The 15242-nt window shown below is 32.6% G+C and overlaps 1 protein-coding gene across 1 annotated transcript; it reads right to left on the bottom strand.

The window, feature by feature from the left end:
* Positions 1–312: 312 nt before the first annotated feature.
* Positions 313–7578, bottom strand: LOC149187743 (linoleate 9S-lipoxygenase-like). The gene is made up of 9 exons (XM_089412871.1): positions 6991–7578; positions 6587–6867; positions 6248–6488; positions 4652–4975; positions 4475–4560; positions 4274–4381; positions 3875–4185; positions 1379–1642; positions 313–1296 (listed from the first exon to the last, which is right to left on the bottom strand). The coding sequence occupies exons 1-9, from the start codon at positions 7385–7387 to the stop codon at positions 519–521; spliced, it is 2790 nt and encodes a 929-aa protein (XP_089268997.1). The 5' UTR covers positions 7388–7578; the 3' UTR covers positions 313–518.
* Positions 7579–15242: the final 7664 nt, after the last annotated feature.

Raw genomic sequence — 15242 nt, forward strand, 5'->3', positions numbered from 1 at the left:
ATGTGTGTGTGTGTGTGTGTGCTTCATTGAAAACATTTAGTTGTTAATGAGGAACATTTATTCTAAATGCAAAACCTGGTTTTCAAAATCAATGCACTTTATTTTTCCAAATTAATAATTATTTTGGCCTTGGAGTTTGTAAAAAGAAAAAATGAATTTAAAAACAATAAAAATTCAAAAAAAAATTCCTTATGAGATTTGACAGATAAAATAATGATCAACCTATAACTAAATTCCATTTGCTTACTAAGAATAGGGCAATTGAGATATGCATATTTTCATGCCAATAAATGATTAAAGATCAAGCTAACATAAAAAAAGTAACTTATCACTCCAAGAAGTCTCTCTCTAATTCCTAGCAAAATATCTTACATTCCAATAGGCATTTGGGTTGCAATAAAGAGGGGTTATTAATATCCTAAGTTGTAACACACTAGAGATTCAACATTCGATGGACAAAATAAGGAGAGCCATTGATATTTTAATTTGTCACACTACAAATACCAGTGGTTAATGGATTAAATGGATATACTATTGGGGACACCACGACCAGTAAGCCCACCAGATCTAGATAGATCAGTGGTGTTAGGATACAATAATGTGTAAGGAACTAGAGCGGGTCCAAGTCTATTCTTCAAATTTGGATTATTGTTTCTAGAAGTTACGTTCTTCTCCATTTGCACTAACCTTGATGAAAATTGCTTGAATGCTTCAGCTATTCCTTTGTCATCATCCCATTCTAGTGTAGATCCATCTATTTGCCCTACATATCTTTCATTGTTTGCATGCTTTGCCAAGATCTCCAAAATGGCCATGACAAGGGTGGCTTGGAATGGAGTAGATACAGTTTTAAGGAAATATGCATGTAGATCTCTCACCATCTCATTGTATTCTATAGAACCTTTATCTGGAATAAGTTGTCTACTCGTGGTGGGAAGATTAGGCATGTAACCTCCATAAGAATATTGCCCGAAGTTGACTGCTGCATGATGAGCTGATCCAATCCACATAATAGTGGTCACTGCTTCAACAACTTCCTCTTTTGTCTCCATTTTGTACCATCTGTTCAAATCATCCTTGAGATCTCCATGCCCAACATTTACAATCTCACTCCACCAAGCTTGCAATTCTTTATCTCTTTTCATTGATGCATCATCTTTGTAATAGAAACTCAAGTAGTCTGAAACCCATTGTTTCATAGAAAACCAAAGTTCTAGACCATCTACAGCAAACGGGTAATCTTCAATCATAAGCTTTAGACCATGGGGTGATGTTGGGTCTCGGACAGCCATTCCTCTACACAACATAACAATTATATGTCAATATAGTATGTGAAAAATATATAATGAAACTAGCATTTTACTATTTGAGAACAAACCTTTTAAGAAGATCTGCAGGCAATCCTTGTTCATTAAACTTCCAATCTTTATATATCTTGGATGACATCTCCATGGAATATTTTCTTGGAGTAAAGCTTTGTTCTATAATCCCTGCAGCATTTATTAAGCTTTGACGAGCAGCTTGATTAATGTCCATTGTATCAAGATAGTGAGGTATCAGTAACTTATACATGGGGTGCATTCTACTCAATTGTCTATGAGTAGCTATAATGAAAGGCTCCATTGCTGCATGGGTTCTCAACCTGCACCAATAAACATAAGAAAACTCAATGCAATAGTGGATGATGTGTTATTAGCCAAAGGATAAATCTAATTTCCAAAGACATTGTAATTCATTAAACAAATTTTGAATTTTATGAATGAAATCTAATATAACCTTAACCTACACCGCATAAACAAAAGGAACAATAGTGCAATAGTTTGAAATAATACCTATTACTAGCAAAAGGATAAAATATTCCAAAGACATTGTAATTCATTAAACAAATTTTGCATATTATGAAATGGAATTTAATCTCAAATAGGATAATGGCATTGGGTATTTGACATAAGTAAATATATATAATCTTGACTTTTTGAAGACACATTATCTTATTTCATGTACAGATTAAGTGGGTTTAATGGTCAAAAACAAATATTTTTTAGGTCCAAATAAAAAGATGTGTATAATAACCACATCTTAGTAAATTGAAATCATAACTCTTTTCCAACAATCAAGAAACTCATAACCCAATTCCAAAAACTTAATAACAATAATAATAATAACAAAAATAATAAAAATTCTAGTAATTTTTTTTTTATAAAATTTATAATAAAAAACTTCATGACTCTCCACTCCATCTTAAACACATACATTTTTCAAATTTTATATTGTTGTCTGATTTAAAAACCACAACTCCCCCAAAAATAGAAAGATATTAAAGAGGGTCCATAAAGATTCTATGAACTAAAAGTTAAAACACAAACTCTCTAGTTTTTGCAAGCAGTTATGTTACTCGTTATATGATCTTTGTTATATGATTTTAGCATTCAAGGCTATTTTTTTTAATGAAAAACAGAAACAATCTTCTATTTTGAATTAGTATCTAACTTCAAATTAAAAGATATTTTTTTTAAAAGATTTTGAAAATATTTTAAAATAATTATCTTTTTAAAAGATATACATTATAATTTTAGCATAAAAGATTATGATACTTTTTATTATATAATGTTTCACATAAAATTTTTTAATAAAAACATTCTTTAGCTTTTGTGAAGTTGTTTATTATATTAAAAAATTATAATCAATTTTTTTTGGTACGTAAGTATTTATGGGGAATTTGAACCAGTGACTTATAGGAAGGAGTCTCTTAACAGTGTACCTATTCATGGTCAATCCGAAGCCCTTTGGGCTCAAATAAAAATACTTAATTAAAAGTGTAATTTAAAATAAAGATAAAAATATTAAATCAATATATTTTAATTTCAAATTGTGTAATAAACTTATAAAATAAATTATAATATGTTATAATTATGATTTTTTATAAAATTGTAGTTTGGATGGGAAATAATCAGGTAACTGTGAAGCTGTTAGCACTTAAGCTTTTTCTTTTCTCTACTTCTGAAAAAAAACTTGTAATTTTTATAGCTTTTAGGTGATTCTATGTTTATCATAAACTGATTTAAAGAGACTCAAAAATACTACAGCAACTTATGGCTGCCTATTTTAAATGAAGAATATTTTATAGATTTCAGGAGATTCTATGTTTATCCTAAACTGATTTAAAGAAAGTCAAAAATACCACAGCTACTCCTGGCTGCCTATTTTAAATGAAGAATATTTTATAGATTCTAGGAGATTCTATGTTTATCGTAAACTGATTTAAAAAGACTCAAAACTACCACAGCCACTCCTGGCTGCTTATTTTAGAAGAAATTGTTCATGTAAAAAACTTATTTGCTTCTATATCTGTTTGATACGTCTACAGGAAACACAATACAATGGCAGCCACATTATCTAAAGAAAGTGGTACACAGTCTTGGGTTTCAGAACAGCTAGGCCACTCAGGAATATTTCCACTACCGAAGGGATCCAGCCAGAACAGTAACATGACTAAATGATATATATTTCTTATGTTTTTGGTTTATGTTTTTATATAGAACTGGAAAATGGATATATACATTTCTATTTATGTACACAGTTCAATTTTTAGTTTGTAGAGAGAAATCTGAAAACTGAAAGTGACTGTCATCATCTTATATTCTGTAACAGTTTGGAGATGATCATATATATATATTTTTATTTTGATTAGTATAGTTATGTTATATTTTAGATATTATTTATTTATATAATTTTAGTAGACATAACAGGTATGTATATTTTCTTAGACTTAACAGTCAAATCCTTATAAAAAAAAATAGATCTATTAAAAGAAATTGATATATAATAACCATAACCCTAAAATTTTTAGAAAAACATAAGCTAGAAGGTTTACCAGTGACTGATCAATTGATGGTAACCCGCATCGTTGGCACGGGCATGAACTTTTGCCAGCAGCCATAATGCTCCTTCTTCTGTTCCCTCCTCAGCAGGAGTGTACACGTTTCTAACACCTAATTCCTGTTCAGCCGTTGGAGGCAAACACAATTCAATGGCCACGGGCTTCAGCACTCCCTCGTTTGTGAGGAAGAAAAGTGTGCGACTGCCATATGTTTTACTCTCCTCTGGTAGCTTATTGATGCGTTCGGCATACAGCATGTATGCATCATAGTAGTCCAGAATAAACAGCCTCTTTGAGGCAACAGCCTGCATCAACATAGATATGAATTATTGGAAATACTTTAAAAAAACCAATGGAGAATAGAGTTGAGGATTAAGGTACAGCCTGACGAACCTGCTGCACAGAAAGGCCCTCGAGGAACCTTTGAATGTGTTGCTCGGTGATTGAACTCTTCTGTGGGCCGTAGATATTTGGGTCCAAGCTGCTGGACGGGGGAAATGTCTGTCACATGTAAAATTTAATTATCAGCGTGTTGGAACAAAATGCCATCACAGATGAAATATATATGAGGTATTTGAGTAGTAATTGAATTACTTGTAAGCATTGAATCGTCATCGGATTTAAACCAGCAAGCGCCTGCCGTGCATACTCAGTATCGGACTTCCACGCGTTTTCATTAGCTATGGCAGTGAAAATTCACTTCAGCAAAAGAAATTTTCTGAAGAACAAAGATATGAACTAAACAGAGAAAATATATTAATCCGTTCTGACCTGCATAAACTTGAGGACGGACAAAATCTATCAGTGGATTGTCCTTGGCAGCTTCTAGTATTCCCTTGATAATCTGAAGGGGATTCTTCTCGTGCTGAAGAAGTTTGCTGACGGAGTTATATTGACTTTGAAGTCCCTGAACGTAGAGCTGGTCAATTTGTTCGAATGTTTTGAAGGCAGCTTCAGCTCCATCGGTGATCTCAGGCACAATCAAGTTAGCAAAAGCATTGATGATGTGGGCTCCAAAATCAGTGTAATCCGTATGAGGGAACCTTTCGTCCGGCGGAATGAAGATCGAACTGGATCGACTTTCAGTCTTGGGATCTGCATGTAATTTTGAAGGTGTAAGGTGACCTAGTGATCAGAAGGTACTTTAACAATGGGGATTCGATAAGTTAAGCTAACTTTCCATGTTTTTATTATAATTTTAACTTTATATGTTTTTATTATAATTTTTATATTTAGAAGATGTGTAATTTATTTTTTCATCTGAAATTGACAAATATTTTTTTTAATAAAAATAAAATATTCACTGAATAAAAAATAATGATAATTATAATAAAAAACAATAACACTTATAAAAATATGTGTATTTAAGAATATATTAATCATAAAAAAATTAATTTTATGTATAAAAATATATGTATTTAAGAATATATTAATCATAAAAAGATTAATTTTATGTATAAAAAGGAAAAAGAATATTAAAATATTTTTTTTTCCAATATTTATGTTAAACCACATATTCAATATGAGTTATATATATAGATATAATTTTTATAATATTTTTCGGTATGTTTTGAAATGAAAAATATTTGTAATTATTTTTATTTTCAAATAGATTTAATAATAAAAAACATGTATTTCTGTTAAAAGTATATATGTATTATTATTATTATTAAGATAAAACTATTTTAATCTCATAAAACCTTTAAAAAATCAAATCTTTATAAGTGTAATTTTTTTTAAAACTTTACACTTAAAATATGATTTAGACTTTAAAATATTATAAATATATTTTTTTAAATTTAATTATAAATATAATAATTATATATTTATATTTAGCACAATAGAGTCATGACAGGTCTGATGTAGCACAATAGAGTCCACTCTAACTTGATAATAGTTGAACGCAAATTCTGGAATTTGATGTACAAGAGTGATATCAATTTTTCCAGACCAACCACTGTTTGTCCTATTCCAAAATTTGTTCAGACCAACCACTATTTGTCCTATTCCAAAATATAAAATTACTATTTATCCTGTTCCAAAATATTCCAAAACTTTATAAAAATTAATAAAAACTATTCCAAAATAAAATTATTATTTTCCTTATTATCCCAAAAAATAATACAAAACTAAAATCAATTTTCTTTTTAAATAAAACCCCTCTTTATCATATTCCAAAATTCCAAAATATTTCCAGAATCTCCCATCCAAAATATTTAACTAGTCTGAAGTGGCACAACGGAGTCCGCTCTCACCTAATCTGTGATAAATAGTTTCGCAACCAGACGTCCATTAAACAAAACTTGAAAACACGGTCTATATATATCCGAATGCTACTATAGGCGTAAGGAGTACTAAATGTTATACCTGTTTTACACGGTGGACGGCCCGTCCTGCATCTTCTCGGATATGGGTAGTCCTTGGATCCACCCAACACTGGCCTCAGCAGCTCTGGATTGCTGTCAGGGTTCCCAATGTCGTTATAGACGTCATAATCGTATATCCGATCGTATACTTTCCTCTCTCCCGTTCCATTTCCTCGTAGTTCCACCATATCTTTCTCCCTCAATTTCTTTAAACCTTCTGGTGTCTCCTCGGGCAGGTAGCTCTGCTCACAGGACGCGCTGGTCAACATTAATCTGTGAAACAATTCTTGATTGAAGAGAAACCTTAACCTAAAACGATTAACTGGAAAAGAATGCATACCTTATTAGAAAAGAAAATACGATCAGTTTTGCTGATATCATAGGGTGTAATCCACGAGTTGCACTTAAAGCGCAGTTTACCTTGACCAGGGATATCAAGGGTTAGAGATTTCAGAAAGAACTCCCGCGAATGCATGTTCTTTATCAAGAATGCTCCTGGAACTCCCAAATCAGAGTTCCACTTGAACGTGATTTCGTAGCGTCTGTCGGTAGCTCTGGGTCCATCGAAGGGACTCCAGTCTAAATAAGACGCTTCGCCAGCTGTTTTTCCGAATCCCGTTTCTGCCATAATACAATCATTTGTACGCAGATTATAACAACAGAAACCTAAACTGACAGCTATTATATAAAACGTCATGGAAACCAAAAAGAGGGGAATAATATTAAATAAAATAGTTGATTTACCTGGGTCAACCTGGTCGCTGCTCACCAGCTGGACGGAGATTCTGTTGCCTATCAACTCAGACACCTCTTCGGCCAGAATTGCACGGTAATCAGTCTCGTTGAGAATAGATACCTCTTGCAGGATCACTTCTCCAAGAATGGTTTGTTCTATGGCCTCTTTAGAAAAGACCTCTGTTGCAGAGACGCCTTTTCTTATATTGAAGGCAAAGGTTTTGCACTCGGCTCTCCTCTGCTTCAAAACCATATGTACAAAACCAGCTGAGTATTGCGCGCGGTTTCTACATGGCAGGTTACTGGAGCAAGCATAAAAATTGCAAAAGCCAGATGGGTTTTGCCTCTGCCTCGCAAAATAGCTCAGAGTAGACATGGGACTTCCTAATAGACTCTTTGTATCCATTCTTTTATCTGAAGTAGTTTGCGCTCGCCACTTCAGTACTGTTAAAACAGTCTTGCCCTGGAGAGAATTTGGGAAAGTTGTGGGTTCTTCCAGTGGGCATGGCTACCTATTTATAGATCGTATGTAGGCTGTGGTACAGAGTTAGCACGTTTTTTTATATTTTTAATGAATCTGTGGAAGTTGTGGATTCTACCTTCTGAATGGGCATGGCTGCCTATTCATAGATCGTGTGTAGGCTGTGGGACAGAGGTAACTCGTTTTCTTTACCCCTTGATAAATACAAGAAATCGGACGTTTTACCTCCCCATGATCCTGTCATCCGGGAATGCCATGGAGGAGAATTTTCACGAGTAGAAACTAATAAATTTTTTTAGCAAGGGTTAGTTGACTTCTGTAGATTTCAGTTTTCATAAGTTCTAAAACTAGACTTAGATTTAAGTCCTATAGAGAAGCCTCGGAAGAGCCAATTATAAAGACGTCATTATTCTCAAAGAATTAATCATAAAATCCAACATTAAATAGATCCTTCACAGAATTAAGAATAACATCCAATATTAAATAGATCCTTCTCCCATTCAAAATTAAAATTAAACCCAACTACAGAATTAATCATATAGATTCTTTACAAAGTTAATAATAACACCCAATATTAAATATTTTCGTCTCGCAATTAAAATAAAATTTGAAACCAATCAAAAATTCAACCAAATAATTCAACCAAATAGAATTAGCATAGTCATATAAACTAAATAACTAGTAAATGACCATAGTCATTAATTTGTAATAAGTATCAAAACATTTATTAACTATACATCTCATATTGCTAAAATGAAATCATAAAAATTAGTAAATTTTATTATTATTTAAATTATTATTATTATTATTATTAATTATAAAAATAACGAGTCTGATTTTAACCCAGAATCTATCAACCTAGAGGGATCCAATTTCTCAAGGTGCAAACTCTTTTTTTGAGTGCAAAACTTGAGGAAATGTTTGCACCTCAAGACATTTGATCATTCTCTGCATTTGATAGATCCAGGGTTAAGATGGATCTAGGTTGGTTATATAATACTATATAATATATATATTTATATCTATGTGTCTCTTTCTTATTGGGTCTCTCTATCTCACCTCCAAACATGCACACACTCTTTCCATATCTATATTTATCTCTCCCTATTCCTCTTTGCCTCTCTCTCTTCCCCTTCTCTCGTTCTCTCTCCCTTTTCCCTCCCACTCTCCTCTCTCCCACGCTCTCTCCATCGCTCCAGTGTTACTCCCTCTCTTTCTCCACCTCTCTCCCTCTATGTCTTTCTTATCCCTTCCCTCTCTACCCCCCCCTCCAACTCCATCTCTCTCTTTCCTTCTCTCCCTTGAGTCCCCTCTCTCCATTTCTCTCCCACCTCTCTCTCCCCCTTCCCTTCTCTATCTCCCCTCCATCCCTATGTCTCTCTCTCCCCCCTACTCTTCTCTCTCTTCCCTCCTTGATCAGGGGCTCATACTTATGCTCAAAACTCAAAGTGTCAAAATCTTGTCACTCTGAACCCAACGGTGTGAATAGTACTTAAATCCGAGTTCGTATGCAGAAATTAGAGCAACTTCAAGTTCAAGTTTGACTTATCTACATAGCTAGATTGAGATGAGGTGGCAAGGTTTTCAGTGAATGAGAAGGTGCCAAGTGGCAAACTGTCATTGGTCCCTACATTTTGCAAATCACAGTCGTAAGATGAAAAATCATTATAAATCAGCCCCGACAAGTTCAGGGTTGTGATGCAATAAGGCCATCGCATATTGAAATTGCACATCGGCGAGGGGTGAACAAGTGAGAATCGGCCACTGGTAGTTACTAGGTTGCAATGTGATAAATTACCTAGATGCAAGATTTTATAGGTAAGAACTTAAGTTCCTGTTGAGGCCATCGATATTGCATTTCAGTGTTCCGCCGTGTTAACAAGACCTTCGAACGCTGAACTTTGCTAATTACGATGAGCGATGGAATACGGACGCAGGATTTTATATGTTACAGTTAAATATCCTTGGCGGGTCCGTGATATCGCAATTGCAATGTTTTTCTATGTTTACAAGACCATTCGCCAAGATTTTACAGCGATTGCGATTTGCGATGTGACCAACATAATATAGCCCGTTGTGCGGCGAATTTCTCGCAACTCCGTTAGTATATTTTGGAGTGGAAATGGGGTTTTTGATCAATTTTGGATCAATTTGTGAAACAAATAGTGGAAGAAGTGGGAAAAGTCATAACTTCTTCAGTTCTTATCCAAATTGGATGCAAAAGGATGCTAGATAGCCATTTTTTAGTATTCTGAACTCATTGAGACAGGTTTTAGAGGCATTTGAGCATTGTAAACACACTTTTGTTCTAATTCGAGCATAATAGAGATGTCCAAAACATTGGAAGCTAGACCAAGGAGATGTAGCCTAGGAGGGGTGAACTCCTTTATCATGTGCTTAATGAGTGTTGTATTTTTTTGTTCTTTGTTGTTATATTGTTGTTGTTCAACATATGTTTTTTATGTTAAATTGTTCATAACATTTACATAAGAAACTCTCATGGGAATTAGTTAATTAAGCAAAAGTATTGAATCCTTAAACACTTAAAAAACAAATGATAAGCATCTTAGGTTTTATTCTGAATGGGGAATTAGCACGACATTACTAATCTACTCCATTTCAGATCACTCCTCTCCTCTCTCCCTCACTCTCTTTCCATATCTCCCTTGCCTCTCTCTCTGCCCTCTAGTTTTATCACTATCTCCACCCCTCTCTCCCCTTCACTTTGCTTGTTGTCATCCCTTCCATCCTGAGTTAAGATGGATCTATGTTGATTCTTACTAATACTATTTGTATGACATAAATTTCACATCTTTAAATATAAAAATATTCTCATTTTTAATTTTATTAAAACCTTAATTTAATTTCTATGGGAATATTTTTAGGAGTTGTGAGATAGAGGGTTTAGATATATCTCAAAAGTAATTATAACCTTTTTCCTTTTACCTTCAATTAAAAATACTTAGAATATTGCTTACATTAGTAAATAGATAAGGTTGAGTTGTTGGTTGAATTTTGTTGAGAGATTGTCTCAACAAGGTTGGATCTCATAAAACAATATTTATGTGACATGTACCTGGGAGTTATAATCGAATAGACGAATTATTTTTTGTGTGTAATCTATATGCTGACATCTATATACCATGTCGGCTACCTGTATGGGCTTGAACCCTTCACAGGAAATCCCAAGTAGATGAAAGACATGTGAGGAGTGTTTTTACGAAAATAATGTAGTCACAGGTTGGATATTAGAGTGTGAAAGTAATAGTTAACAATGTGGTTCTTTTACATGGAGTATGTGTGGAGGCTTATAAGTGACACAACAATGTGGATATAGAACTCCAATTCTGTACATTTTACATTTTTCCTTTGACTTTCTGAGAAGAGAAGCAATCGAGGTGGTAAGCTTGACATTTTTCATCCATCTTTCTCCATTACATGCCATTTGCTGAGAGAATTCCCAGTTATTTCTAGTGAGCTATGGTTTGACTTGCAGTCGGCCATCATGTCATCCTCCACTGACTCCACTAGATTGATCAGAGTAGGCGAATCTAACTGGAGAGACTCACTCAGCTCTGCCCGCAGATATTTCATCTGTTTTTTTATTCTTCCACTGAGAAAGGTGATGGATTGTCTCATTCAGATTCTTGACCTTTAATGATCATTATGTTGATCCAACTACCAGAAAAACCAGACAAGAGGACTTGTGTCCATTTTCAATTAGTGTGCATGGAGTATAAACCTGCGTGGAGCTGTGATTAAAGGAGAATCATGTCCATAATTTCTCTTGTACTACGATGCTGAATGTTATTGCTTCTCTATGGTCTGGGAATGTCTGCATGAAGATGAAGGGAGGGTTTCTTTGTTGTTGTTGTGGCTCGTTCTCCCTGTGCTGAATAGTTATCGGATGAAAGAAGCAAAAACGATATTGGGAAAGGTGTACGACTGTTGGCTGCGAGAGATTCATGAGTTAGTTATTTGTCATATACGGTCGAGCCTTCACTTGAATAGAATGTCACGCCTTTTGCTGGTAAAGCTTATGGCCATGAGGATCATCCTATATGCAGAACATATATTGCAAGTGTCGTTGTAATTCAGAAGAGCCAACTTGGATTACGAGATTGGGAAAATGGGCTTTCTCGAAATCCTCGGAACAGTGTTGCCATCTTCACATTAAATGTAAGTGTTGCAACTTCATGTTGCACGCCAATAATATTTTTGGTAAGGCCCGCCATCTTCCATGTCAATTTTGGGAGAAATAGTATGTATGTCACATTTAAAGATTCTAGTGGGTCTGGTTCATGTTCATGACAATGCAAAGACATGGTTTCAGAGAACGAAATTGGTGGTGGGAGGATACATATATTACAAATTTAGGAAAATACATATATCATAGATTCAGGAGATTGCATGCTTGGGAGAATACAATTGATCGAGTGTTGGCTAGTTACGATTGACTGTGCAGAATATTTTTTTTGTTGTTGTGGAAGAGATTGATTTTATTATTTTTTATTTGTGTAAAATTTGTGTTCTTGTATATTATTTTATAAAAAATTGTATAACCATTTAAATTAACAGAGTAGCATAATTAAACTAGTGGTTCTCAACATCTTTCAATGCGAGAGAATACATTGCTAATTTAATTGTGTGAGTTTGTTATAAGCTGATGGGTCTTGTTGTGCTTCGGGCTTCAAGAGCATTAGTCACATGTTATGTTAAGAGATCCATGTGTGTAGAAAGGTTAGTTTCAAAATTGACTGCTCGATACAGTCAAGTATATTATCCTTCAAGAGATCCAGAAGCATCAATTATACAAGGTTCATCAAAGATGGTCAAAGGAGATTATGTCTTAACTGAGTTAAATGGAAATCTTGAATATTGTGGTGGTGGAAAGAGCATTTTTCGAGATACTTCGGTGTGCGGATAATTGTGTGTTGAGGATTGTAATTTTTTGTAATAATATTTGTAATGATGAAAATGTAAACATCAAAGGGGGACTTGGAATAATTCTTACATTAGTAAATAGGTAAGATTGGCCTATTGGTTGTTGAGTTTTGTTGAGATATTTTCTCGACAACATTCTCCTTGTTTGAAATCTGTTGGATCTCATAAAACAACATTTATGTGGCATGTATGTGGGTGTTGTAATTGAATAGACAAATTATTTTTTGTGTAATTTGTGCACATATATGCTCCACCAATTTCTTTGTAAAAATGCTATAAAAATTAAATTAAAATAAATCACTTTTATTGTGAAATAAGTTATGGGTTTTGGGCATGTGATATAGATAACCCATGGTATTGGCTTATGGTATTGTAATAAACCCTATTTACAAGTTAATAATATCCATGGTAAAGTGAGGGTGAATATCAATGGTTAAGAATCAAAAAATATTTTTATTGTGAAATAATTTATGATTTTTTGGCATGTGGTATTTATAAGCCTTGGTCTCAACCCATGCTATTATAACAAATCTTATTCACAAGCTCATAATATAATAGACAAAGTAGGGGGTGAATATCCATGATTAAAAATCTTGTAATATTGTTATAAAATATTTTGATTGTGAAATTTGATAGCATGAAAAAACCTATTCACAAGTTTCTAATACCATTGGCAAAGTAGGGGTGAATATCCATGATTAAGAATCTTGTCATAGTTATAAAATATTTTGATTGTGAAATATGTTATGTTTTTTGGGCACGTGGTATTGATAAGTCATGGTATTGGCGCATGGTATTGTAACAAAATGTATTTACAAGTAATAATATCCATAGTAAAATGGAGGTGAATATACATGGTTAAGAATATTTTCATATCGTTTTAAAATAGTTTGATTGCAAAATAAGTTTTTTTCTGGATATGTGATATTAGTAAGCCATGGTATTGTAACAAAACCTATTTTTTACAAGTTAATGATATCCATGGTAAAGTAGGGGTGAATATCCATGGTTAAGAATCTTGTGATATTGTTATAAAATATTTTGGCATTGAAACAAGTTATGGTTTTTAGTGCATGGTATTGTAGCAAAACCTATTCACAAGTTAATAACAAAATCAAAATATAATTATTATTATTATTATTATTTTTATTACTTCAACTTTTTATTATCATTTAAGACAACATTTAAATGCTTGCACTCATCCTGAATATCACTTTTTTTTTTTTTTTCCTAATTAGACAGACATTTAAAATTGTTTACATACTTATATTACACTTACACATCTAGTTTATACTAGCGTCTCTTGGGCACAATTAATATATGAGTTAACAATATTCTTAATTATGGAGATTCACCATACTTTACAATAAAAAATCTTAACTTGTAAATATATTTTATTATAGTACCATGGGCCAATATTCACAACTTATCAATATCGCATATTCAATATGACATAACATATTTAATTAATTAACTTAAAATAAATTCATTAAAAAACATAACAAACATGGAAATAAATATTAAACCTTAACACTGTTATGAATATTTTATCACATTTTATGAATGTTAAATCTGAATAAAATAACTAATAACCATTAATCATTAAATTAAAATTCTAAATCAACTATTTTAAAATAAAACAAACACACCTATCAATATAATAAAAAGATACCATCGTTTCTATATAAAGTAATTGAAAGGTGGCCTTCATGTGGTCACAACCCTTATCTTTTACAAAGACGTGTGTGGAGATCGTCTATATGTACCAGCCAAGGGTTTTGATTTCCAAACACGTTCCTGAACATTATCTTCAGGTAAGCTTAAGATTAAGCAAAAAAATTAACGACCACTCAACAGATTTACCTCGTCTTAGTCAAATATTATCCCCTTATTTCCAAATGTAATGTCAGCAGTTGTGACCTGTCCTTGAAAATTACGTCAATATTATCGTGATAAAAGATTCATATTGAACTTTGAATATACCTTCAAAGATATTTTAGAATATTTTTTTTTTTTTTACAACATATGTTTTTAATTTTGTATTTTATAAATATTTTAGATATGGTTTTTTCATAATAATGGTTGGTTTATAAGCATGACGATGTGGTGCTATTATTTGTTGATATTATTTATTGATTTATGTTAAGTCTATTTTATAATAATATTTTTAAGTTTATTTAGTTTGGTTTGGTTTGGTTATTTTAAAAAAAACGAGAATATTATTTTATTTATTTATTGATGTAAGTTAATTAATTATTATTATTTGAGGAAATTTATATCATCTAAAATAATATAATAATATATTGATAGTTTGATAGTTTGTAAGGGGAATTTTTTTTCATGACAAATACTCTTAGATTTAGCCATTAAGTTGTTTGTTTACATCCAAGGAAAACGGTTCTTAGTCATGTTTCAATTTGACAATATCTACAAGAAAGCCAACATCCCCAACGGCTATGGCTAAGGCTACCTTCACTTTGGTCATGTGCTTGTTAGTAAGATTTAACTTTAATCCCACCATGAGAGGAGATACTAACATCATTTGATTAACCTCTTCAACAAGACTAGCATACCTTCACTTTGGTCATGTGCTTGTTAGTAAGATTTAACTTTAATCCCACCATGAGAGGAGATACTAACATCATTTGATTAACCTCTTCAACAAGACTAGCATATTAAAGATATCAATAGTGAGTTAAAAAATTTTAAAATAAAATCTAGTGTTTATGTAAGCTCAACACTCTAAGAAAAAAATATTTGATCCTTTACTAATTTAGTATTATAAACTTTACAAGCCAAATTATTTGTTTCAAAATATGTGCATGTTATTTGCAGA

Source organism: Pinus tabuliformis, chromosome 3_1 (genome assembly GCF_031772625.1).
Source record: "Pinus tabuliformis cultivar Carrire ecotype Pingquan chromosome 3_1, CPIR1, whole genome shotgun sequence".
Taxonomy (NCBI): Eukaryota; Viridiplantae; Streptophyta; class Pinopsida; order Pinales; family Pinaceae; genus Pinus; species Pinus tabuliformis.

What these genes read in the sequence shown, in the direction of transcription:
- LOC149187743 (XM_089412871.1), bottom strand. Translation starts at nt 7,387, where the DNA reads ATGGATACAAAGAGTCTATTAGGAAGTCCCATGTCTACTCTGAGCTAT. An exon ending in CAGCGACCAGGTTGACCCAG is followed by an intron (nt 6,868 to 6,990) that starts GTAAATCAACTA and finishes GTATTATGGCAG; the next exon opens with AAACGGGATTCGGAAAAACA. An exon ending in AGGGCCTTTCTGTGCAGCAG is followed by an intron (nt 4,186 to 4,273) that starts GTTCGTCAGGCT and finishes ATGTTGATGCAG; the next exon opens with GCTGTTGCCTCAAAGAGGCT.